This window comes from Heterodontus francisci, chromosome 27 (assembly GCF_036365525.1).
Source record: "Heterodontus francisci isolate sHetFra1 chromosome 27, sHetFra1.hap1, whole genome shotgun sequence".
In the NCBI taxonomy this organism is placed as follows: Eukaryota; Metazoa; Chordata; class Chondrichthyes; order Heterodontiformes; family Heterodontidae; genus Heterodontus; species Heterodontus francisci.
Window position 1 is genome coordinate 44,419,164 of NC_090397.1, and position 23,460 is coordinate 44,442,623.

Consider the following 23,460-nt stretch of genomic DNA (forward strand, 5'->3'; position numbering starts at 1 on the left):
GATGCTAGGTATATAGGCCGTACATCCCAAAGACCGGCGGATCGTTTCAAACAACATGTCCCTTCTGCTGTTCACAACGGACAAAGTACAGGCCGTACCTAACCAGCCCATTCTCGCAAAATGCAAAACAGTGTCCAACATTAGATGTGATTCCACGACTGGACAACATTTACTCAATAATCCTCAGCGTGCCAAGAATTACACTGAACCAATTTAAGATAGTCAGTAGGGCTCACAGTGTGGCGCATTTGTGCGTACTGGAAGCTACATATATTAATGCACAGGGCCCTGTTCTATGCAGACAGAAAAAACATGTAAAAACATTGCGCCTGTTTCAGCTAAACAAAATAAGCTGGTTCATTCTTCAGGGCAATGCCTTGACCAGAGTCAAGCTGCCTGGTTTAAATTTCAAACAAAGCTTGGTAGTTAACTGTCAGTCACTGCAAACTAGTGAATTCACCATGTCAACACCTCTACCACAGTTCACTTGCCAACCAATCAGCGCACTCTTCTCATACAGTATAAAGTTGTTGTTTTCCCTTACATTGGTATTCTTGCGGATTGCCCTGATGAGTGCAAGACGAAAATTTTCGACAATATGTCTCTATTTTCAGAAATACTCAAATTCTGTACTACCAAACAGCCATCTTTTATTTTCCCTTACTGGCTAAGTATTAACCTAGGTCAGTTGGCAGCCCCCTCGTTTGAGTCAGAAAGTTAGAATCAAGCCCTACAATGGGCTTCAGCACATAATCAAGGCTGACACTTTAGTGCAGTCGAAGATGTAATCTTTAGAATGAGATGTAAAACAGGATCCAACTGCGTATTGTGTGGATATAAAAAAAAGTAATGAAATTATTCAATTAAGAGTTATAAGTTCCAACAATCTTCCCTTAACCACCATTAAAAAAAAACAGATTATTAGAGTCAGTCATGTATTCATTTTTTTTTTGGTGGGGGGAGGAGTGGGGGGGGGGGGGGCGGTAGCTGTGGTGGTATTGCTGTTCACAAATTGACTGCTGCGCTTGACTACACAGTATCGGTGACTGCACTTTCATTGGATGTTACACATTTGGGGATGTCCCAAAGATGTGATAAGGCATTAGGAACATAGGAGCAGGAGTAGGCCATTCAGTCCATCGAGCCTGCCCCGCCATTCAATACGATCATATGGCTGATCATCCACTTCAATGCCTTTTCCCCCACACTATCCCCATACGTCATTTGTATTTAGAAATCTGTCAATCTCTGCTTTAAACATACTCAATGACTGAGCTTCCACAGCCCGCTGGGGTAGAGAATGCCAAAGATTCACAACCTTCTGAGTAAAGAAATTTCTCCTCATCTCTGTCCTAAGTGGCTTCCCCCTTATTTTGAAATTGTGTCCCATGGTTCTGGACTCCCCAACCAGGGGAAACATCTTAGTTGCATCTACCCTATCTATCCCTTGAAGTATTTTGTAGGTTTCATGGAGATCGCCTCTCATTCTTCGAAACTCAAGAGAATACAGGCATAGTTTCCTCAATCGCTCTTAGGACAGTCCCGCCATCCTGGGAACAAGTCTGGTGAATCTTCATTGCACTCCCTCTATGGTAATAATATCCTTCCTAAGGTAAGGGGACCAAAACTGCACACAGTACTCCAGGTGCAGTCTAACCAAGGTTCTTTACAATTGAAGCAAAACTTCACTACTCCTGTACTCAAATCCTCTTGCGATAAAGGCTAACATACAATTAGCCTTCCTAATGCTGCACCTGCAGGTTAGCTTTCAGTGACTTATTGACAAGGACACCCAGGTCCCTTTGTACATCTACACTTTCTAATCTCTTACCATTTAATATACTGTACATCTGTTTCTCCTACCAAAGTGGATAACCTCACATTTTTCCACATTAGATTCCATCTGCCACATTCGTGCCCACTCACTAAGTCTGTCCAAATCCCCTTGAAGCCGCTTTGCATCTTCCTCACAACACACATTCCCACCTAGTTTTGTCTCATCCACAAACTTGGAAATACTGCAATTGGTCCCCACATCCAAATCATTGAGATATATTGTGAACAGCTGGGGCCCCAAGCACTGATCCCTGCGGTACCCCACTAGTCACAGCCTGCCAACGTGAGAATGACCCATTTCTTCCAACTCTCTGCTTTCTGCCCGTTAACCAATCCTTAACCCATGCCAGTATATTACCTCCTATCACATGCTTTAAATTTGCTAACCAATCTCCCGTGGGGGACTTCATCAAAAGCCTTCTGAAAATCCAAGTATACCACGTCCACCGACACCCCTTTATCAATTCTGTTAGTAACATCCTCAAAAAACTCCAACAGGATCGTCAAACATGATTTTCCCATTCAGAAATCCATGTTGACTATGCCCAATCAGATTATCCAAATGTCCACTTATCACATCCTTTAGAATAGATTCGAGCATTTTCCCAATAACTGATGTAAGGCTTTAATTCCATGTTTTCGCTCTCCCTCCCTTCTTTAATAGTGGGGTGACATTTATGACCTTCCAATCTAAAGGAACTGCTCCAGAATCTATAGAATTTTGGAAGATGATCACCAATGTATCCACTATCTCCATAGCTACCTCTTTCAACACTCTGGGATGTAGAATATCAGGTGCAGGAGACTTATCAACCTTCAGCCTCATTAATTTCTCCAATACAACCTTCTTACTAATACTAATTTCCTTAAATTCCTCATTCCCCCTAATCCCTTGGATCTCTAATTCTGCAAGATTTCTTGTACCTTCCTCAGTGAAGAGAGACACAAAGTAATCATTTAGCTTCCCTGCCATTTCTCGATTCCCCATTATAAAATCTACTGACTCTGCCTGTAATGGCCCCACATTTGTCTTCGCCAAGTGTTTCCCTTTTTACGTAGCTGTAGAAGCCTTTACAGTCCATTTTTATATTTCTTCCCAGCTTACATTCATTCTATTATCCTTTTCTTTATCAGTTTCTTGGCTCTCCTTTGCTGGATTCTAAAATCCTCCCAATCCTCAGGTTTACTACTATTTCTGGCAACTTTATAGGCCTTTTCTTTTAATCTTTTACAATCCTTAACTTCCTTTGTCATCCACGGTTGACTGCCTTTACTTTTGGGGTTGTTGTGCCTTGAAGGAACGTATAGTTGCTGTAAATTGGTAATATGTAATATTTCTTGAACGACTATCCATGTCCTATGTACTGTCATACCTGTTAATGTATTTTCCCAATCCACCTCAGTCAATTTGCCCCTCACCTCCTTCATAATTTCTTCTGCTCAAATTTAACTCCCTGGCTTCAGATTGAACTATCTCACTTTCAAATATAATGTAAAATTCTATCATATTATGGTCATTCATCCCTAAAGGTTCTTTTACAACAAAATTAATTAGCCCTTTCTCATTACATAATACTAGATTTAAAATAGTCTGTTCTCCAATTGGTTCCTCAACATACTGCTCTAGAAAAACCATCCCTAACACACTCCAGAAACTCGTCCTCCACAGCACTAGTACTCATTAGGTTTATCCAGTCTATATGCAGTTTGAAGTCACCCATGATTACTGTTTAACCCATGCTACATGCTTCTTTAATCTCCTGATTAATACCATGCCCCACACTACCACTACGGTTTGGTTGCCTATAAACAACTCCTACCAATGTTTGTTGCCCCTTGCTGTTTCTTAGCTCCACCCAAATAGATTCTACATTTTGTTCTTCAGATCTGAGATCCTCTCTTACTAATGTACTGATCCCATCCCTTATCAGCGCAAAACCACCTCCTTTTCCTTTTTGCCTGTCCTTCCTAAATGTCAAATATCCTTAATACTCAGTCTTGGTCACCCTGCAGCCATGTTTCCATTATGTCAATTACATCATACCCATTTACCTCTATTCGGTCCTTTAAACCATCTACCTTGTTGCAAATGCTGCGTGCATTCAGGTAAAGTGCCCTTAACCTTGTCATCTTGACATTCTGCATTCTAAGCAGAGTCGATGCTCGCCTTTGTTTCGCCTGTCTTCTAATGTCACTTGCTACTTTTCTACCTCCTCTTATCAGCTTTACCTCTTTCCAATTTGAGCTACTTCTCAGGTTCCCATCCCCCTGACAAGCTAGTTTAAACCCTCCCAACAGCACTAGCAAATCTCCATGCGGAGATATTAGTTCCGGTCCTGTTAAAGTGTAGCCTGTCCATCTTGTACAGGTCCCACCTACCACAGAACCGGTCCCAATGCCTCAGAAATCTGATGCCCACCCTCCTACACCAGTTCTCCAGCCACATGTTCAATCGATCAATTCTCCTATTCCTATGCTCACTAGCACGTGGCATTGGGAACAATCCTGAGATTACTTCTTTGGAGGTCCTGCTTTTTAATTTCCTTCCTTACTCCCTAAAATCTGCTTTTAGGACCTCATCCTTCTTCCTACCTATGTCATTGGTACCAATGTGGACCATGACCTCTGGCTATTCACCCTCCCCCAGAAGGATGCCCTGCAGCCGCTCCGTAACATCCTTGACCCTGGCACCAGGGAGGCAACACACCATACTGGAGCCACTTTTACTGCCACAGAAACACCTGTCTGACCCCCTATCGCTCTTTCACGCTTCTTCCTCCCCTCCTGTGCAGCTGAGCCACCCGTGGTGCCACAGACTTTGCTCTGGCTGCACTCCCCTGAGGAACCATCGCTTTCACCAATATCCAAAACGGAAAACTGATTAGCAAGCAAGACAGACTCAGGGGGCTCCTGCACCACCTGCCTGGTTCTCCGAGACTGCCTGGCTATCACCTATTCCTTCTCTGCCTGCATCCTAACCTGCGGTGCTACCACCTCACTAAACGTGCTATCCAAATAGTCCTCTGCCTCACGGATGCACGACGACGACTCCAGCCGCCACTCGAGTTCCAAAACCCGGAGCTCAAGATGCTGCAGCCAGTGACACTTCCTGCAGATGTGTTCTTCTAGACACGTGGTGTGTCCATGATTTCCCACATACTGCAGGACATGCATTCCATTTGGCCAAGCTGACCTGCCATACTGTAACTTTTAAAACTTACTACAACGAGAAGTAAAATAACTTACCAGTTACTCACCAATTTCTTCCCCCTACTGCAGGCTGAAAAAAAAGTAGAAACATAGAAAATCGGAGGAGTAGGCCATTTGGCCCTTCGAGTCTGCTCCGCCATTCATTATGATCATGGCTGATTATCCAACTCAGTAACCTGTTTCCGCTTTCTCCCCTTATTCTTTGATCTATTTCACCCCAAGAGCTATATCTAACTCCTTTTTGAAAACATACAATGTTTTGGCCTCAACGGTTTTCTGTGGTAGCGAATTGCACAGGCTCACCACTCTCTGGGTGAAGAAATTTCTCATCTCAGTATTGAAAGGTTTACCCCGCATCCTTAGACTATTACCCCTGGTTCTGAACTCCTCACCATCCGGAACATCATTCCTGCATCTACCCTGTCAAGTCCTGTTAGAAACATATAAAATTCTATGAGATTCCCCCCTCACTCTTCTGAACTCCAGTGAATATAATCCTAACAGACTCAATCTCTCCTCATACGTCAGTCCCGCCATCCCAGGAATCAGTCTGGTAAACCTTCGCTGCACTCCCTCTATAGCAAGAACATCCTCCCTCAGATAAGGAGACCAAAACTGCACACAATATTTTAGGTGTGGCCTCACCAAGGCCCTGTATAATTGCAGCAAGATATCCCTGCTCCTGTACTCGAATCCTCTCGCTATGAAGGCCAACATACCATTTGCCCTTTTTATCGCCTGTTGCACCTGCATGCTTACCTTCAGCGACTGCAGTATGAGAACTGGTGTATGAGAAGAAAGAAAGGAGCCCCTCCCTCACGCACCATACACCCACTTTACCCTTTGTGTACTCAAATTTATTTTCTTAATTTATGTTCCTCTCCTTACCGAACTCCCTCAATTACCAAGCTCGCTTAACACTCTGTGCCCTCCAGCAGCACTCAGTGCTGACAAGCACCACTGAGAGGCCCCTGAATTTATACTCAGAAAACAATGCTGTCAGCTCTGTTAGAGCTCTACTACAGCTCAGAAACCAGTTTAAGCTAGTACCTAATTAACTAGCTTCAGCTATTCTCAGTGTGTTAGTATACCCCTGTTTAAAACTGCAAGAAACCCAACTTACCTCTTAACTGAAACAGGAACTTCAATTAATTGCTAGATGTAAACAAAACAAAAACTAGTTTCAAAAAATTAACCCTTAAAATTCATTCACGTACCAACTCCCTTCTTCACACTCTGCTCTCTTCTGTGGAATGTGTTTTTTCCTTTCCAATTATTTTTTTTTCAAAACACACCTTCTCATTCACAAACCACAAGAGAAAACTCTATCCCCACATCCTAACACAAGAAAGCCTCCCTCCTATCTGACAAAAAACAAAAGGTAAATGATCCCAACATTAAATAAGTTGACTGATCTAATGATTGTATTGTTCAGATAATCTTCATAAGCTATTCATTTGCAATCATATTTTAGGTCACCTGAATGTATTACATCATTGATTGCTCGCCCCTTGTGCGTAATCAGAATAAGAAGGGTTAAATGTTTTAATTTCTGCCTTGAGCTACTGCCCCAGCTGAATAGCAAACTCCAAAAAATTAGAAAGGTTTGCCATAAATTCTAAAAGTGTTCGAGTGACTTGTAACTTCTGAACTATAACTGCCCCATTCTTAGAGATATGGTAACTTTGGACATAGTTCATCTTTATATACATGCACAAGCACCAGTTATTCATAAAAATCTTAATATTGCTTTTTATTAAAAATGCTCTAATTTTCATTACAACTCTTAAAAAAGATAAATGAAAAGACAGATAACCAATGTAGTACATTGACAGATCTTTAATTATACACAAATGATGACAGTCACAAATAGCTAAACTTACTCAAACATTACTCAAACCACTGTTGATTGCAACAGTTACATGACTTATTTTCCATAATTTAATTTTTTTCAAATTTCAGCCCAAATCACTTCCAGAAAATATATATTGAAAGAAAATTCTAAAATATATGCCAGATAGATGTTGAGAAGTTACTTTTTAAAAAAAATTCATTTCATGGGATGTGGGCATCATTGGCAAAGCCAGCATTTGTTGCCCATCCCTAATTGCCTCGAGAAGGTGGTGGTCAGCGGCCTTCTTAAACTGCTGCAGTCCAACTGGTGCAGGTACACCCACAGTGCTGTCGGGAGGGAGTTCCAGGATTTTGATCCAGAGACAGCGAAGGAACAGCAATATATTTCCAAATCAGGATGGTATGCGACTGGGAGGGGAACTTGCAGATGGTGGCGTCTCCACACGTCTGCTGCCCTTGTCCTTCTAGATGGAAGAGGTAGTGGGTTTGGAAGGTGCTGTCGAAGGAGGCGTGTAGAGTTGCTGCAGTGCATCTTGTATATGGCACACACTGCTGCCACTGTGCATCGGTGGTGAAGGGAATGAATGTTGAATGTGGTGGATGGGGTGTTAATCCAGCGGGCTGCTTTGCCCTGGATGGTGTCGAACTTCCTGAGCATTGTAGGAGCTGCATCCAGGCAAGTGGAGAGTATTCCATCAGCGACTTGTGCCTTGTAGATGGAGAACAGGCTTTGGGGAGTCAGGAGGTGGGCTATACGCTACAGAATTCCCAGCCTCTGACCTGTTCTTGTAGCCATAGCATCTTCTAAGAAACTGATAAAGCTATTTAAGCAATAGCATATTGTTAAACTGAAGGCAAAAACAACTGATGTGAGAATACAGCATGAGAACAACCAATTTTATCCTCCATTCCAATTATAATTCATGCAAATATATTTATCATTTAACTTTCCTCTTAGTATTGAAGCAAGTTACAAATTAAGGAATTTTAGGTTACAATCTACACCAGTTTTTTTCCTAGCACAAACACGACTTAGCAAATGTTTTCAACTTACTTCCGAGAAACACCCTACATCAAATTAAAATCCTGCATCTGTTTCAAATGTAAAGCCTACTTAAAATCTGATACATTTACAATACAGTCTTCGTGTATTCTCACCTCTACTGATTTATTAAACTATTTTCTTTATAACAATTGAAGTAATACACCAAGCCACCCCATATCATCCAAATCAGTCTTTAGTCACAGGTGCACAGCCTCAAACTGCGAATATGGCAAAGAGTTTAAGCTACTTTAGATGAATATATGCAAAGGACTGCCTTCACATCAACAAACTTAAGAACTCACCACATCATCTTTCCACCTCTCTATTGCCTCTGTGTTATCACACTGCATGTTCAACATCTAGACCTGGATGAGCTGCAACTTCACCAGTAAAACATTAGGAAAACTGAAGCCATTGTCTTCCGCCCCAGCCAAACTCTGTTCCCTGGCCACTGTCTCAGGTTGAACCAGACCATTGGCAACAAGCCAGATGAACTAAAAATGTACATTCCTATTGTCGCTACTACACAAGTTGTATGGCCAATGTACAGGTACTTCTACTGGACAAACAATTCTGCATCCAAACTGTCATTGTTGACGACATTTTAATTTTATGTACACCTAAAGTAGATCTTCGATCCCTAACATGACAATATGACTCCCCTCTGCTAGGTCCCTCTCCTGCAGCAAAAAAGAAAATTCTACTCTGAATGGGCTTCTCCTATGCTAGTTTGTTCATTACGGAGAGGATCCAGTGTAGGGGGCTTTGAGATAGCTTAGTCTCCCAATATCAAATAACTCAAACAGCTCCAGAAAAATGCTGAGACATAGATACACACAAAGGATGTGAGGGGAGGATATAGAGACCTGCAGGTAAACAAATCAGTAGAAATACAGGGAGGGATAGGACCTGAGATTTTTGATTTGATTTAGATTTTTGATTTAGAGATACAGCACTGAAACAGGCTCTTCGGCCCACCGAGTCTGTGCCGACCATCAGCCACCCATTTATACTAATCCTATATTCCTACCACATCCCCACCTGTCCCAATATTCCCCTACCACCTAGCTGCGGGACCCGAGAGAAGTCCTGTGAAAAGGTGCCCCGAACACCCAAAACATCCACGAACGGCCCCCCCGGCCGCAACTTCAAAGCGCCCGCGGGAGATGGCTCGGAGAGCATCTGCAGCGCACTGTCGGCAATGCTGCATGCCTTTATTTAAACCACTGCAAAAAAAAAACCCTTAGCAAATGTAATCACCTCTAAGTCTGCCAAATGATGCTTCACCTCCCGAAGGACGTGGATGAGCTTTCCGGACGCCGATGGTGGGCACTGAGGAAATGGCTTATTACCTGCACCAGATTCCACCCCCCCTCCCCCCCCCTTCCACCCCCCCCCCACCCCCGTCCCCTTCCCTGCTCCACCCTCTCAGCTCACCCCCTCACAACCCCGTCCCAGCCCGCCCCCCCTCGCACCATCTTCACCCCGCACCCCCCCCCCCACCCCCTCCCTCTACCCCTCCCCCTTGCATCCCCTCCTCCCACCGGCACCATCCTACACCTGTGTAGGGGCCCCAACAACCCCACTGCCTTGTGGGCGTCTCGGGAGAGACCAAGGCTAAGGGAGTAAACCCTAACAGAAAATCCGGAGCGGAACCCCGTAGGCGGTCATGTGTCACCTTTGGCATGTTTCCGGCAGTTCCTGCAGCCATACTGGTGCCAAACGTCGTGTCCTGCACTCCTTTGGACCCCACCAGAAAGGCCGAGAGGGGGGTTTTGACGACTGGGCAACTCTCAACCCCCATAAATTTGCCCAGGCATGCGCCATGGAGAGGTCACTCCATAGTTGCCTCACAGCGACTAAAACAACACGGAAGGCAGCAGTTACGGGTTATAAGTCCAGATAAATTGGCGTAGAAACTGGGCGCCACGGGTTGCCTTTGTCGGTGGGAGAGGTCACTGCACCTCACTGGACAGCTACCGCCCGCCTCAAACCGGGCAGCCCCCGGTCAATAAGGTTCTGTCCCGCCACAGTCTGCCTGCTTCAATGGGTGCTTGGAGCTCAGGGTCATTGCCCGAAAGGTGGACTGATACACCGCACCAAACAACATGAAAAAAGGAAAGAAGGTACCAGCCCTTCGCTTTGCAAGCTGGAACGTCAGAACTATGTGTCCTGGCCTGTCGGAAGACCTTACACAAATCAACGATTCTCGGAAGACCGCCATCATTAACAACGAGCTCAGTAGATTCAATGTGGACATTGCAGCACTTCAGGAGACTCGCCTCCCCGCGAGTGGCTCTCTAGCAGAGCAAGACTACACCTTCTTCTGGCAGGGCAGGGATCCTGAAGAACCAAGACAGCATGGAGTGGGCTTCGCCATCAGAAACTCCTTGCTCAGCATGATAGAGCCTCCCTCAAATGGCTCGGAATGCATACTGTCCATCCGACTGCTCACCACCTCTGGTCCAGTACACCTACTCAGCATCTATGCTCCAACACTCTGCTCCGCACCTGAAGCTAAAGACCAGTTCTATGAACAACTCCATAACATCATTAGCAGCATCCCCAACACCGAACACCTATTCCTGCTGGGGGACTTTAATGCCAGGGTTGGGGCCGAACATGACTCATGGCCCTCCTGCCTTGGGCGCTATGGCGTTGGAAGGATGAATGAGAACGGGCAGAGACTGCTTGAGTTGTGTACCTATCATAACCTCTGCATCACCAACTCGTTCTTTCACACTAAACCCTGTCACCAGGTTTCATGGAGGCACCCAAGATCACGTCGTTGGCACCAGCTAGACCTCATTGTCACAAGGCGAGCCGCCTTAAACAGTGTTCAAATCACACGCAGCTTCCACAGTGCGGACTGCGACACCGACCACTCCCTGGTGTGCAGCAAGGTTAGACTCAGACCAAAGAAGTTGCATCATTCCAAGCAGAAGGGCCACCCGCGCATCAACACGAGCAGAATTTCTCACCCACAGCTGTTACAAAAATTTCTAAATTCACTTGTAACAGCCCTTCAAAACACTCCCACAGGGGATGCTGAGACCAAGTGGGCCCACATCAGAGACGCCATCTATGAGTCAGCTTTGACCACCTACGGCAAAAGTGCGAAGAGAAATGCAGACTGGTTTCAATCTCATAATGAAGAGCTGGAACCTGTCATAGCCGCTAAGCGCATTGCACTTTTGAACTACAAGAAAGCCCCCAGCGATTTAACATCCGCAGCACTTAAAGCAGCCAGAAGTACTGCACAAAGAACAGCTAGGCGTTGCGCAAACGACTACTGGCAACACCTATGCAGTCATATTCAGCTGGCCTCAGACACCGGAAACATCAGAGGAATGTATGATGGCATGAAGAGAGCTCTTGGGCCAACCATCAAGAAGATCACCCCCCTCAAATCTAAATCGGGGGACATAATCACTGACCAACGCAAACAGATGGACCGCTGGGTTGAGCACTACCTAGAACTGTACTCCAGGGAGAATGCTGTCACTGAGACTGCCCTCAATGCAGCCCAGCCTCTACCAGTCATGGATGAGCTGGACATACAGCCAACCAAATCGGAACTCAGTGATGCCATTGATTCCCTAGCCAGTGGAAAAGCCCCTGGGAAGGACAGCATTACCCCTGAAATAATCAAGAGTGCCAAGCCTGCTATACTCTCAGCACTACATGAACTGCTATGCCTGTGCTGGGACGAGGGAGCAGTACCCCAGGACATGCGCGATGCCAACATCATCACCCTCTATAAAAACAAAGGTGACCGCGGTGACTGCAACAACTACCGTGGAATCTCCCTGCTCAGCATAGTGGGGAAAGTCTTTGCTCGAGTCGCTCTGAACAGGCTCCAGAAGCTGGCCGAGCGCGTCTACCCTGAGGCACAGTGTGGCTTTCGTGCAGAGAGATCGACTATTGACATGCTGTTCTCCCTTCGTCAGATACAGGAGAAATGCCGTGAACAACAGATGCCCCTCTACATTGCTTTCATTGATCTCACCAAAGCCTTTGACCTCGTCAGCAGACGTGGTCTCTTCAGACTACTAGAAAAGATCGGATGTCCACCAAAGCTACTAAGTATCATCACCTCATTCCATGACAATATGAAAGGCACAATTCAACATGGTGGCTCCTCATCAGAGCCCTTTCCTATCCTGAGTGGTGTGAAACAGGGCTGTGTTCTCGCACCCACACTTTTTGGGATTTTCTTCTCCCTGCTGCTTTCACATGCGTTCAAATCCTCTGAAGAAGGAATTTTCCTCCACACAAGATCAGGGGGCAGGTTGTTCAACCTTGCCCGTCTAAGAGCGAAGTCCAAAGTACGGAAAGTCCTCATCAGAGAACTCCTCTTTGCTGACGATGCTGCTTTAACATCTCACACTGAAGAATGCCTGCAGAGTCTCATCGACAGGTTTGCGTCTGCCTGCAATGAATTTGGCCTAACCATCAGCCTCAAGAAAACGAACATCATGGGGCAGGATGTCAGAAATGCTCCATCCATCAATATTGGCGACCACGCTCTGGAAGTGGTTCAAGAGTTCACCTACCTAGGCTCAACTATCACCAGTAACCTGTCTCTAGATGCAGAAAACAACAAGCGCATGGGTAAGGCTTCCACTGCTATGTCCAGACTGGCCAAGAGAGTGTGGGAAAATGGCGCACTGACACGGAACACAAAAGTCCGAGTGTATCAGGCCTGTGTCCTCAGTACCTTGCTCTACGGCAGCGAGGCCTGGACAACGTATGCCAGCCAAGAGCGACGTCTCAATTCATTCCATCTTCGCTGCCTTCGGAGAATACTTGGCATCAGGTGGCAGGACTATATCTCCAACACAGAAGTCCTTGAAGCGGCCAACACCCCCAGCTTATACACACTACTGAGTCAGCGGCGCTTGAGATGGCTTGGCCATGTGAGCCGCATGGAAGATGGCAGGATCCCCAAAGACACATTGTACAGCGAGCTCGCCACTGGTATCAGACCCACCGGCCGTCCATGTCTCCGTTATAAAGACGTCTGCAAACGCGACATGAAATCGTGTGACATTGATCACAAGTCGTGGGAGTCAGTTGCCAGCATTCGCCAGAGCTGGCGGGCAGCCATAAAGACAGGGCTAAATTGTGGCGAGTCGAAGAGACTTAGTAGTTGGCAGGAAAAAAGACAGAGGCGCAAGGGGAGAGCCAACTGTGCAACAGCCCCAACAAACAAATTTCTCTGCAGCACCTGTGGAAGAGCCTGTCACTCCAGAATTGGCCTTTATAGCCACTCCAGGCGCTGCTTCACAAACCACTGACCACCTCCAGGCGCGTATCCATTGTCTCTCGAGATAAGGAGGCCCAAAAGACCTACCTATACTAGGGGCAATTTATAATGGCCAATTTACCCATCAACCTGCAAGTCTTTTGGCTGTGGGAGGAAACCGGAGCACCCGGAGGAAACCCACGCAGACACAGGGAGAACCTGCAAACTCCACACAGGCAGTACTCAGAATTGAACCCGGGTCGTCGGAGCTGGGAGGCTGCGGTGCTAACCACTGCGCCGCCCCTTGCAAAAATAAAAAAGACTTATTTATTTTCTTTCAGTGAATGCAATCTAAGGATTACCGTGCCATTTAAGGATGTGTGCATACAGATATACAAATAACCATGGAATTTAACCAAGTAGGAAAACTAAAATAGATAATATTTAATCACTTGGCACATTAAATCTATTAAGCACTTCCTTTTAAGTCACCATTTAAAAAGTTAATTTTAAGCATTATTCGATATTGTGAATACACATCAACTTTAAAAAAGGACTTTCCAACATCCTGGTTAAAGGCCATAAACAATAATGGATGTACTGTATGGTATTTTGTTAAATACCCACTGCTAAGTAATTATATCATACGATATTATACTCTATATAAAGTTATGATTCTAAACTAACAAGTTTATACAATTTCCTTCATCTGCTTTTTGAACTGAAATTATTGTTAACATTTCTGTCATCATGCAATTTTAAAATTATATTCAGTAGACAGCTTCACTGAATTTAAATGACATTAGTGTGGCATTTTATGTGAAACACAAAAGCAATTAGTAAAAGTTGCTCTCTCATTAATAAATGCCAATAAGGGAGGTTTTGTAAGGAGGTGTGAGGCATTCCTGGAAGGCATTTCCTTCTGCATCAACATGATGTGTATCTAACCTTTGATATCTAATTGGAAATGGAGTCAAGAATCTCTTGGGATATATATTCTTTCCATAACCACCACACAAAAACATTGTCAGTTTTTTTGATTAGTCAGCAGCAAATCTCAGTACATTAATCAGGAAATAGTTATTAAGGGATGGAAGCAAAATATGATAGCACTAGTTTGGTCTTGTTCGAGACTGTGAAATAATTAAGTACAATTATTCTAGCAGTTCAAGTATTTTATCAAATTAAATATTATAGTAATACAATTCAGTTCATTTCACTTTTTTTTCCCCCTTTCCCTACCCCAAAGTCCAAGGGATGCAGATTTTAATGTTTACAGCAGACAACCATTTTAGCCATTCATCGCCAGATCCGGCTGAACCACGTAAAGCACAATTGGTTCCTGCTCTCCGTCAAAACTGCTCACTATCCCCAGCATCACCCCAGAATACAAAGATAATCCTCAGTTTCTCTTCTTCACCACAAACTGTCTTCTTAAATCCCTCTCCCCTGCCTCCTCCACCTTCATCACCAATAACAAGTGCAAGGAACTCATGGACGAAGATTGAGACCATCCATTTTGATGGCCCTGCTGCTTCCCTCCCTTCCCCTAACCCACCCAGCCAAACTTCCCTTAAGTTTCCCCCTGCCCTAATCCTGAACTTACATCTTTCTCCAGTTTCTCTCCCAACCCTCCTTATAACCTCTCCCTGCTCATCCTGTCCACAAGACCCAACTCCTGCTCCCTCAACCCGATTCCCAGCAAACTGTTGACCACTCATGTTTGCTGATATTGTTAACTGTTCTTCATCCTCGGGTACTATCAAACTCCCCTTCAAATTTATCACACCTCTCCTAAAAAGACAACCCCTGACCCCTCTTTCCTAACCAATTTCCAACCTTCCTTCCCTCTCCAAGTCCTTGAATGTGCTGTTGCCTCCCAAATTCCCTGGGTACATGGATTCAAGTCACACCATGGCAGCTGGTGGAATTTAAATTCAATTAATTAATTTTAAAAATCTGGAATTGAAAGCCAGTGTCAGTAATGGTGCCATGAAACTATCATTTGTCATAAAAAACCATCTGGTTCACTCATGCCCTTGAGGGAAGGAAATCTACCATCCTTACCTGGTCTGGCCTAAACATGCCTCCAGACCCACAGCAATGTGGTTGACTATTAACTGCCCTCTGAAATGGCCTAGCATACCACTCAGCTGTCAAGGGCAAATCAGGGATGGGCAACAAATACCAGTGACGCCCACATCTCAAGAAAGAAAAAACAGGCTTCTCTTCCTAGTCCCACACTGTTATCTCTGTGCAGTGCAACAAGGATCTATCCTTGGCCCCCTCCTCCTTCTCATCTACATGCTGCCCCTCAGCAAACATTATCCAAAAACATAACTATAGTAATAATAATTTGGGAGAAAATTAACAGCCACTTGGGCAAGTATGGACTAGTAAAGGAAGGCAAATCATGCTTGACTAACTTGATTGAGTTTTTTTGATGAAGTAACAAGGTGGATAAGGGCAGCGGAGTTGATGTAGCATATACGGACTTTCAAAAGCTGATGAACCACCACAGAATAAGCTTCAGTTTTGCTAACAAGCCTATGGGATGAAAGGGGAAGTTGCAGCATGGATGCAAAATTGACAAAGGGATAGAAAACAGAACTGCAAATTACTGTTTTTCAGACTGGAGGGAGGCATACAGTGGTGCTCCCTTGGGTTCAGTGTTAGGAGCATTGCTGTTTTTCGATATACATTAATGACTTGGACTTGGGGATAGAGGGCACAATTTTGAAATTTTGCAGATGGCATGAAACTTGGAAGTGTCGTAAACAGCGAGGAAGATAGTAACAGACTTCAAGAGGAAATAAAAGCAAAATACTGCAGATGCTGGAAATCTGAAATAAAAACAAAGTGCTGGATAAACTCAGCAGGTCTGGCAGCATCTATCCTCAAGTCTAAGTCATTAATGTACATCGAAAAACAAGGGTAGGTGGTGGCATAGTGGTATTGTCACCAGACTAGTAAACCAGAAACCCAGGGTATTACTCTGGGGACATGAGTTAGAATCCCACCACAGCAGAAGGTGGAATTTGAATTCAATTAATAAAAAATCTGGATGTCTAAAGATGGCAATGAAACCACTGTCAAGTGTGGTAAAAACCCATCTGGTTCACTAAAGTCCTTTAGGGAAGGAAATCTGCTGTCCTTACCTGGCCTAGTCTACATGTGACTCCAGACCCACAGCAATGTGGCTGACTCTTACATGCCCTCTGAAATGGCCTAGCAAGCCACTCAGTTGTATCTAACCGCTACAAAGCAAATAAAAACGAATGAAACCAGATAGACCACCAGGCATCGAACTAGGCACCGAAAACGACTAAGGCAAACCCAGCCCTGTCGACCCTGCAAAGTTCTCCTTACTAACATCTGGGGGCCTGTGCCTAAGTTGGGAGAGCTGTCCCACAGACTAGTCAAGCAACAGCCTGACACAATCACACTCACCGAAGCATACCTTACAATGTCCCAGACAATCACTATCCCCGGGTATGTCCTGTCCCACCGGCAGGACAGACCCAGCAGAGGTGGCGGCACAGTGATATACTGTAGGAAGGGAGTTACCCTGGGAGTCCTCAACATCGACTCTGGACCCCATGAAGTCTCATGGCATCAGGTCAAATACGGGCAAGGAAACCTCCTGCTGATTACCACCTACCACCCTCCCTCAGCTGATGAGTCAGTACTCCTCCATATTGAACACCACTTGGAGGAAGCACTGAGGGTGGCAAGGGCACAAAATGTACTCTCGGTGGGGGACTTCAATGTCCATCACCAAGAGTGGCTTGGTAGCACCACTACTGACCGAGCTGGCCGAGTCCTAAAGGACATAGCTGCTAGACTGGGTCTGCGGCAGGTGGTAAGGGAACCAAGAGGGAAAAACGTACTTGACCTCATCCTCGCCAATCTGCCTGCCGCAGATGCATCTGTCCATGACAGTATTGGTAGGAGTGACCACTGCACAGTCCTGGTGGAGACAAAGTCCTGCCTTCACATTGAGGATGCCCTCCTTCGTGTTGTGTGGCACTACCACCGTGCTAAATGGGATAGATTTCGAACAGATCTAGCAAAACAAAACTGGGCATCCATGAGACGCTGTGGGCCATCAGCAGCAGCAGAATTGTAGTCAACCACAATCTGTAACCTCATGGCCCAGCATGTTCCCCCAGTCTACTATTACCATCAAGCCAGGAGACCAACCCTAGTTCAATGAAGAGTGCCAGAGGGCATGCCAGGAGCAGCACCAGGCATAACTCAAAATGAGGTGTCAACCTGGTGAAGCAACAGAGGACTACTTGCATGCCAAACTGTATAAGCAGCATGCATTGGACAGAGCTAAGCGATCGCTAACAATCGGATCAGATCTAAGCTCTCTAGTCCTGCCACATCCAACCATGAATGGTGGTGGACAATTAAACAACTAACTGGAGATGGTGGCTCCACAAATATCCCCATCCTCATTGATGGGGGAGCCCAGCACATCAGTACAAAAGATAAGGCTGAAGCATTTGCAACAATCTTCAGCCAGAAGTGCCAAATTGATGATCCATCTTGGCCTCTTGGCCAGACTTTAGCCAATTCGATTCACTCCGCGTGATATCAAGAAACGATTGAAGGCACTGGATACTGCAAAGGCTATGAGCCCTGACAATATTCCGGCAATAGTACTGAAGACCTGTGCTCCAAAACTTGCCGCACGCCTAGCCAAGCTGTTCCAATACAGCTACAACAATGGCATCTACCTGGCAATGTGTAAAATTGCCCAGGTATGTCCTGTACACAAAAATTGAACCTGGCCAACTACCGCCCCATCAGTCTACTCTCAATCATCAGTAAAGTGATGGAAAGTGCCATCAAGCAGCACTTGCTCAGCAATAACCTGTTCAATTTGGGTTGTGCCAGGGCCACTCAGCTCCTGACCTCATTGCAGCCTTGGTTCAAACATGGACAAAAGAACTGAACTCAAGAGGTGAGAGTGACTGCCCTTGACATCAAGGCATCACTTGACCGAGTATGGCATCAAGGAGCCCTAGCAAAACTGAAGTCAATGGGAATCAGGGGGTAAACTCTCCACTGGTTGCAGTCATACCTAGCACAAAGGGAGATGGTTGTGGTTGTTGGAGGTCAATCCTCTGAGCTCCAGGATATCACTGCAGGAGTTCCTCAGGTTAGTGTCCTCGGCCCAACCATCTTCAGCTGCTTCATCAACGATCTTCCTTCAATCATTAGGTCAGAAGTGGGATGTTCGCTGATGATTGCACAACGCTCAGCAACCATTCGTGACTCCTCAGTTACTGAAGCAGTCCTTGTAAAAATGCAGCAAGACCTGGACAATATCCAGGCTTGGGCTGATAAGTGGCAAGTAACATTCGCGCCACACAAGTGCCAGGCAATGGCCATCTCCAACAAGAGAGAATCTAACCATCTCCCCTTGACATTCAATGGCATTACCATCGCTGAATCCCCCACTATCAACATCCTAGGGGCTACCATTGACCAGAATCTGAACTAGAACATATAAGTACTGTGACTACAAGAGCAGGTCAGAGGCTGCGAATTCTGTGGCGAGTAACCCACCTTCTGGCTCACCAAAGCTTGTCCACCATCTACAAGGCACAAGTCAGGAGTGTGATGGAATACTCTCCACTTGCCTGGATGGGTGCAGCTCCAACAACACTCAAGAAGTTCGACACCATCCAGGACAAAGCAGCCCACTTGCTTAGCACTCCATCCACCAACATTCACTCCCTCCACGAGTGACGCAGCGGCAGCAGCGTGTACCAACCTCAAGATGCACTGCAGCAATGCACCAGGGCTCCTTAGACAGCACCTTCCAAACCCGCGACCTCGACCAACTAGAAGGACAAGGGCAGCAAATGCATGGGAACACCACCACCTGCAAGTTCCCCTCCAAATCACACACCATCCTGACTTGGAACTATATCGCCATTCCTTCACTGTCACTGGAACTCCCTTCCTAACAACACTGTGGGTGTACCTACCTCACATGGACTGCAGCAGTTCAAGGCAGCAGCTCACCACCACCTTCTCAAGGGCAATTAGGGATGAGCAATAAATGGCGGCCTAGCCACTGACATCCACATCCCATGAATGAATAAAAACTGCCCTCATCTACCATGTTACCTCATCAAAAAAACTCAATGGTAGATTTCCTTCCCTCAAGGGCATTAGTGAATCAGATGGGTTTTTATGACAAACGATGATAGTTTCATGGCACCATTACTGGCAGCACCTGTGGAGAGAGAAGCAGAGTTAACAGTTCAGGTCAGTGACCTTTCATCAGAACGTTTAATAAAGCATATGGGATCCTTGTCTTTATAAATAGAGGCAGAGTGTACAATAGCCAGGAAGTTATGCTAAACCTACATGAAAATGCTATCTCAGTGCCAGCTGCAGTACTGTGTTACAGAAGATTTAATAAAATGATCCCAGGGATGGGAGACTACAATTAGTGGATAGATTGGAGAAATTAAAGCACAGAAAGGTATGGAAAGATTTGATAGAGGAGGTTAAAATCATGAGGGGTTTAGATAGAGTAAAATGAAGAGAAACTGTTTCCAATGGCTTAGGGGTCAATAACAAGAGAGGGCACAGATTTAAGGGGGCTGGCAAAAAAACGGAGACTACATTAGGAAAAACAATTTTATACAAGTGGTTAGGATTAGGAATGCACTGCCTAACAAGGTGGTAGAAACTGATTCAATAATTTGCTGATGACACAAAACTTAAGTGGGCGGAAAAGTGGCAAATGGAATTCAATCCAGAGAAGTGAGGTAATGCATTTGGGGAGGGCAAACAAAGCGAGGGAATACAGAATAAACAGGAGGATACTGAGAGGGGTAGAAGTCGTGAGAGACCTTAGAGTGCATGTCCACAGGTCCCTGAAGGTGGCAGGACAGGTAGATAGAGTGAAGGCGGCATATGGAATGCTTTCCTTTATTGGCCAAGGTATAGAATACAAAAACAGGGATGTAATGTTGGAACTGTATAAAACACTGGTTAGACCACAGGTGGAGTATTACATACAGTTCTGGTCACCACATGACAGCAAGGACATAATTGCTCTGGAGAGAGTACAGAGGAGATTTACAAGAATGTTGCCAAGGCTTGGAAGTTGCAGCTATGAGGAAAGATTGGATTGCCTAGGGTTGTTTTCCTTAGAACAGAGGAGGCTGAGGGGTGACTTAATTGAGGTGTACAAAATTATGAGGGGAGTAGACAGGAAGGACCTGTTTCCCCTAGCAGAGAAGTCAGTTACCAGGGGGCACAGATTTAAGGTGAATGGTAGAATGATTAGAAGGGACATGAGGAAAAACTTTTCCACCCAGAGGATGATGGAATTCACTGCCAGGAACAGTGGAGGAGGCAGAAACCCTCAATTCTTTGAAAAAGGTAACTAGACATGCACGTGAAGTGCTGTAACCTGCAAGGCTATGGACCAGGTGCTGGAAGGTGGGATTAGATTGGGCGGCTGGTTCTTTAGGCTGGCACAGACACAACAGGCTGAATGGCCTCCTTCTGTGCTGTAATTATTCTACGGTTCTAATCACTTCCAAAAGGAAATCAGATAAACACTTGAAGGAGAAAAAACTGCAAAGATATGGGAAGAACAGTGGAGCGGACTAACTACATTACTCTTCAAAAGAGCTGAGCAAGCTCAATGAGCCAAATGGCCTCCTTTTGCCATGTACTATCCTGATTCTACAATTCTATAACGTCAGGTTCCCCATGTATACCAACAACACCCGGCTCTACCTGACCATCACCTCTACTGATGTCTCCAGCCTCTAATCTATCACACTCTGTCTGTCTCACATCCAGCACTTCAAATTACATATAGGAAAGACCGACACCATTGCATTCGATCCCTGACACAAACTCTATTCTCTAGCTGCCAACTCCAACCCTCTCCTGAGCAACTATATTGAGCCTGAATCAGACAGTTAGCAACCGTGTCATATTTGACCCAGAGATGAGCTTTCGACTACATATCCACACCATCACCAACTCTTCCACCTCTGTAATGTTATCTGACTCCAACCTGCCTCAGCTCAGCTGCTGAAACCATCATTCATGCTTTGTTACCTCTAGACTTGACTATTCCAACACTCTCTTGGCTGGTCTCCCATTCTCCAACCTAAATTTGGGTTCATCCAAAACTCTGTTGTACATATCTTAACTTGCACAAAGTCTCATTCACCAATCTGTTTGTTAATGTACATTGACTCCTGGCCCAGCAATGCCTCAACTTTAAAATTCTCATCCTTGTTTTCAAAGCCCTCTGTTGTCTCACCCCTCCCTATCTCTAACCTCCTCCAGCCGTACCACCCTGCAAAGTCTCGGCTCTCCTCCAATTCCAGCCTCATGCACATCCCTGATTTTAATTGTTCCATCTACACTCATTTAGCTTTTTAACCAAGCTTTCCGTCATCTGTCCCAATATCTCTAATGTGGCTTTGTCAAATTTTGTTTGATAATTCTCCCGTGCAGCGCCTTGGGGCATTTTATTATGTTAAATGTATTGTATTAATACAAGTTGAAATGAAGTTTTGTTTTATAACAAAAGATTTGTGAAGGCGAATAACCAACGCAGATGTTGATGGACAGAAAGACCACCTTCTATTGTTCATTGATGGCAATTTTCAATTCAATCAAAACCCCGCTCCCAATTTTCTTTTCCCCTGAATGCTGCGAATCATTACAGATGATAAGGTCCACAAGCATCAACCACCCTCCAATATGTAACCTATAATGGCAAGAATTCATCATTCTAGGCGTGGACCAAAAAGATCACAATCCAGCCCAATCGTACAATAACCAATGTCCACAAACCAGATTTCATGTAGCGAGTATATCTAAACCAAAACCGTTCCCCCAGACGCAGTTACTGGGTGTGAAGTGAACTAAAGCACTGATTCCTTCTCTTTTCCGAGCTACTGCTGCGGCTGTTCGCAGATCTGATAACCGGGACGGAAGCATTCCTCGTAGAACACTAAGACAAAAATTAGAAAATACCCTAGCGAACAACACGAGTCCGCTCATTGCATACTTTCTTTGAGCCAACACAACGCCCCGGTGCCTTGCGCAACATCCGCAAACTCCCCACATTTCTGACTCACAGCTGATAAATTCACTGCATTTTTTGTTTTGCAAACCTGGAGTTTACACCCAGGACGTACCCTATAACAACCAGGGCTTTACCACTATCTAAACCATTTTAATGCACATCTCCGATCAGACACCGAGCTCAGAACACCAGACAAATGCAGCTTTCTGATTATTTTCAGAAAGTGAACAAGGAGCCATGAGGGGGCGGCTTAGGCCGCAAAGCCTGGAGCTGGCAGTGATGGTCCCACCAGTGGGTGGTGGTTAAGAACTGAGACAAGAGGAGGGGGGAAAGAGGTTGCTAAGGCGCTGCCGCAAACCCCGCACAACAACTCCGCCAAAAATCCGCATTCGAGGTGGAAAAAGTTCATTGAATAAAATAAAAACACCCAAAGTGATTTAAAAATAATTAAACGCGCAGCAACTCACCATGAAGTCGCTGGCAAAGTTATCGTCCCCATTCTGGTCGCGGACTTTCATCGCCAGCACTCGATCAATGAATTTCCTCAGGATTTCGCTTTGCTCCATCTTCTCGGCACATTGGAAAATTAGAGCCAACAAACCTGATCAAAATTCTTACCACTTTCGCATCTTATTTTTTTTTAAAAAATTAATATATTATAGTCTTCTCTCCCTATAAACCTCCTGCTTGCAGCAACCAGTAATTCTCAGCTCTCCTCGCCCTCCGGTGCCACTTTCCTCTTTTTTTCTCGCTCTCTTTCTCCTCCCCGCCCCCACTCAATCCGCCAGCGCCCGCCCCTCCTCCCGCCTCTCATTGGCTCAGCACTGCCTTGGCATCATGGGTGAACCCCGCCTGTTGATTGGACAATCCAATTGGCACTCATCGTTACGCCTCCTAAACTTTGTTTCAACTGGACACTCCAGAAGACTCCAAAATACTTCGATGTCTTCAGAGGGCGTGTGCAGTGGGGCTTGATTTTCGGTTGGTGACAACCCAGTGTCTCTATGGATTATTTTACCAATTGTTACAGATGATGATCATAAACAGACTGCTCAACAAACACTCCGAGCTATCCAAATGTGAGTCCTGGTGCGAAAAAAGATAATTTATGCTCTCCGCACAGCAAGCAGGAGAAAAAGGGCAGAGAGAGGAACATTAAGTATTTGGACCTGTCCA

At 45.3% G+C, this 23,460-nt stretch overlaps 1 protein-coding gene across 4 annotated transcripts in view; it reads right to left on the reverse strand.

The window, feature by feature from the left end:
• The window catches only part of LOC137384777 (tyrosine-protein phosphatase non-receptor type 12-like), a 169,150-nt gene extending 146,085 nt beyond the window's left edge, over positions 1 to 23,065 (reverse strand). For all 4 annotated transcript variants that reach the window (XM_068059233.1, XM_068059232.1, XM_068059234.1 and 1 more), the window contains exon 1: positions 22,752 to 23,065. In XM_068059233.1, the coding sequence (XP_067915334.1) occupies positions 22,752 to 22,850 (99 nt within the window). In that variant the 5' untranslated portion in view covers positions 22,851 to 23,065. The remainder of the gene's footprint in view (positions 1 to 22,751) is intronic.
• Between the last annotated feature and the right edge of the window lie 395 nt (positions 23,066 to 23,460).